General features: G+C 38.5%; 1 protein-coding gene across 1 annotated transcript in view; it reads left to right on the forward strand.

Moving 5' to 3' along the window:
• The first annotated feature begins 225 nt into the window (after nt 1–225).
• Nucleotides 226–1449, forward strand: part of LOC106299748 (gibberellin 20 oxidase 5) — a 2336-nt gene continuing 1112 nt past the window's right edge. The window contains exons 1-2 of the mRNA XM_013735775.1: nt 226–704; nt 831–1155. Coding sequence (XP_013591229.1) covers nt 229–704; nt 831–1155 — 801 coding nt within the window. The 5' untranslated portion in view covers nt 226–228. The remainder of the gene's footprint in view (nt 705–830; nt 1156–1449) is intronic.

Here is a 1449-nt window from a genome sequence, read left to right on the forward strand (position 1 = left end):
TTAGAAATAAATAAAGCTAAAGTATGGAGATAAAGCCCAACCAATCACCCCCGGATAACTATAAAAATAAAATTTGTACAGTTTCACATATACATATCTATTGTAAACTATGATTTTTGTTACCTTCTCCGTCCCTATCAACTTTAATGCACAGTTCTATTTAAATCTTTTCAAAATATGAGATGAAGGACTCATTGGAAGTTCGGAACACCCATAATATCAAGAGAAATGAACTCTTCCAACGTTAACTTCTCTCTACTACAAAGCCAACCAAATATTCCCCCAGAATTCTTCTGGCCGGAAAACGATTTGACCCCTTCAGAAGGAGACCTCAACCTTCCAATCATCGACATGAGTGGATTCCTGAATGGGGACGAGGCCGAGACACAGCGTGCAGCTAAGGCTGTAAGAGAAGCGTGCATGACTCACGGTACCTTTTTAGTGATCAATCATGGCTTCAAGTCGGGCTTGGCCGAGAAAGCGCTTCATATATCGAGTTTGTTCTTTGGACTACCCAAAGATGAGAAACTAAAGGCTTACAGGACCCCTGGGAATATCTCTGGCTATACCGCAGGTCATAGCCACAGATTCTCCTCCAACCTTCCATGGAATGAGACTTTGACTGTGGCCTTCAAAAAGGGTCCACCTCAAGTTGTTGAGGATTTTCTAACATCAAAGCTAGGTGATCGTCGTCAAGAGATCGGGTAAATCAACTGCATGCATGTAGACCCTAGTCGATATATGATTATCTATTTTTTTTGTATAAAGAAAATAAAATATTTGTTTTATTCCTTAGAACTTCCTGGTCACAAAATTTGTTTTTGTTTCAGTCAAGTGTTTCAGGAATTCAGTGAGGCAATGAACCGTTTGAATCTGGAGCTGATGGAGCTACTAGGAATAAGTATGGGTCTAAAAGACCGGACATTTTTCCGGAGATTTTTTGAAGACGGAAACGCTATCTTTAGATGCAACTATTACCCGCCATGCAAACAGCCAGAAAAAGCTCTTGGTGTTGGCCCTCATAATGACCCGACAGCTATAACCGTTCTGCTCCAAGACGATGTTGTGGGTTTGGAAGTCTTTGCTAGTGGAAAGTGGCAGACCGTGCGCCCTCGTCCGGGTGCTCTTGTTGTCAATGTTGGAGACACCTTCATGGTACGTTTCTATTTAATTAATACGACAACACAATTTTCTCATCAATTCAAAAATATTAGAGACAACTTATCAAAAAAAAAATTTCTTACCTTAACATCTTCCTCCAAACAGAAAAAATTGTGGAAGACAACTTATCTTAACATCTTACCAAAAAATATTTTTTCTCAAGTTCATGCAAAAACCAGAGGTTTGAGAAAAATGGGATATTTATTAACTACCTGTGGAAGGAATTAATAAAATTCCTAATAACAGTGCGGTAAACATATTTTCCAAAAAAAAAAAAAAAAAAAAAAA

This window comes from Brassica oleracea, chromosome C6, assembly GCF_000695525.1.
Source record: "Brassica oleracea var. oleracea cultivar TO1000 chromosome C6, BOL, whole genome shotgun sequence".
In the NCBI taxonomy this organism is placed as follows: Eukaryota; Viridiplantae; Streptophyta; class Magnoliopsida; order Brassicales; family Brassicaceae; genus Brassica; species Brassica oleracea.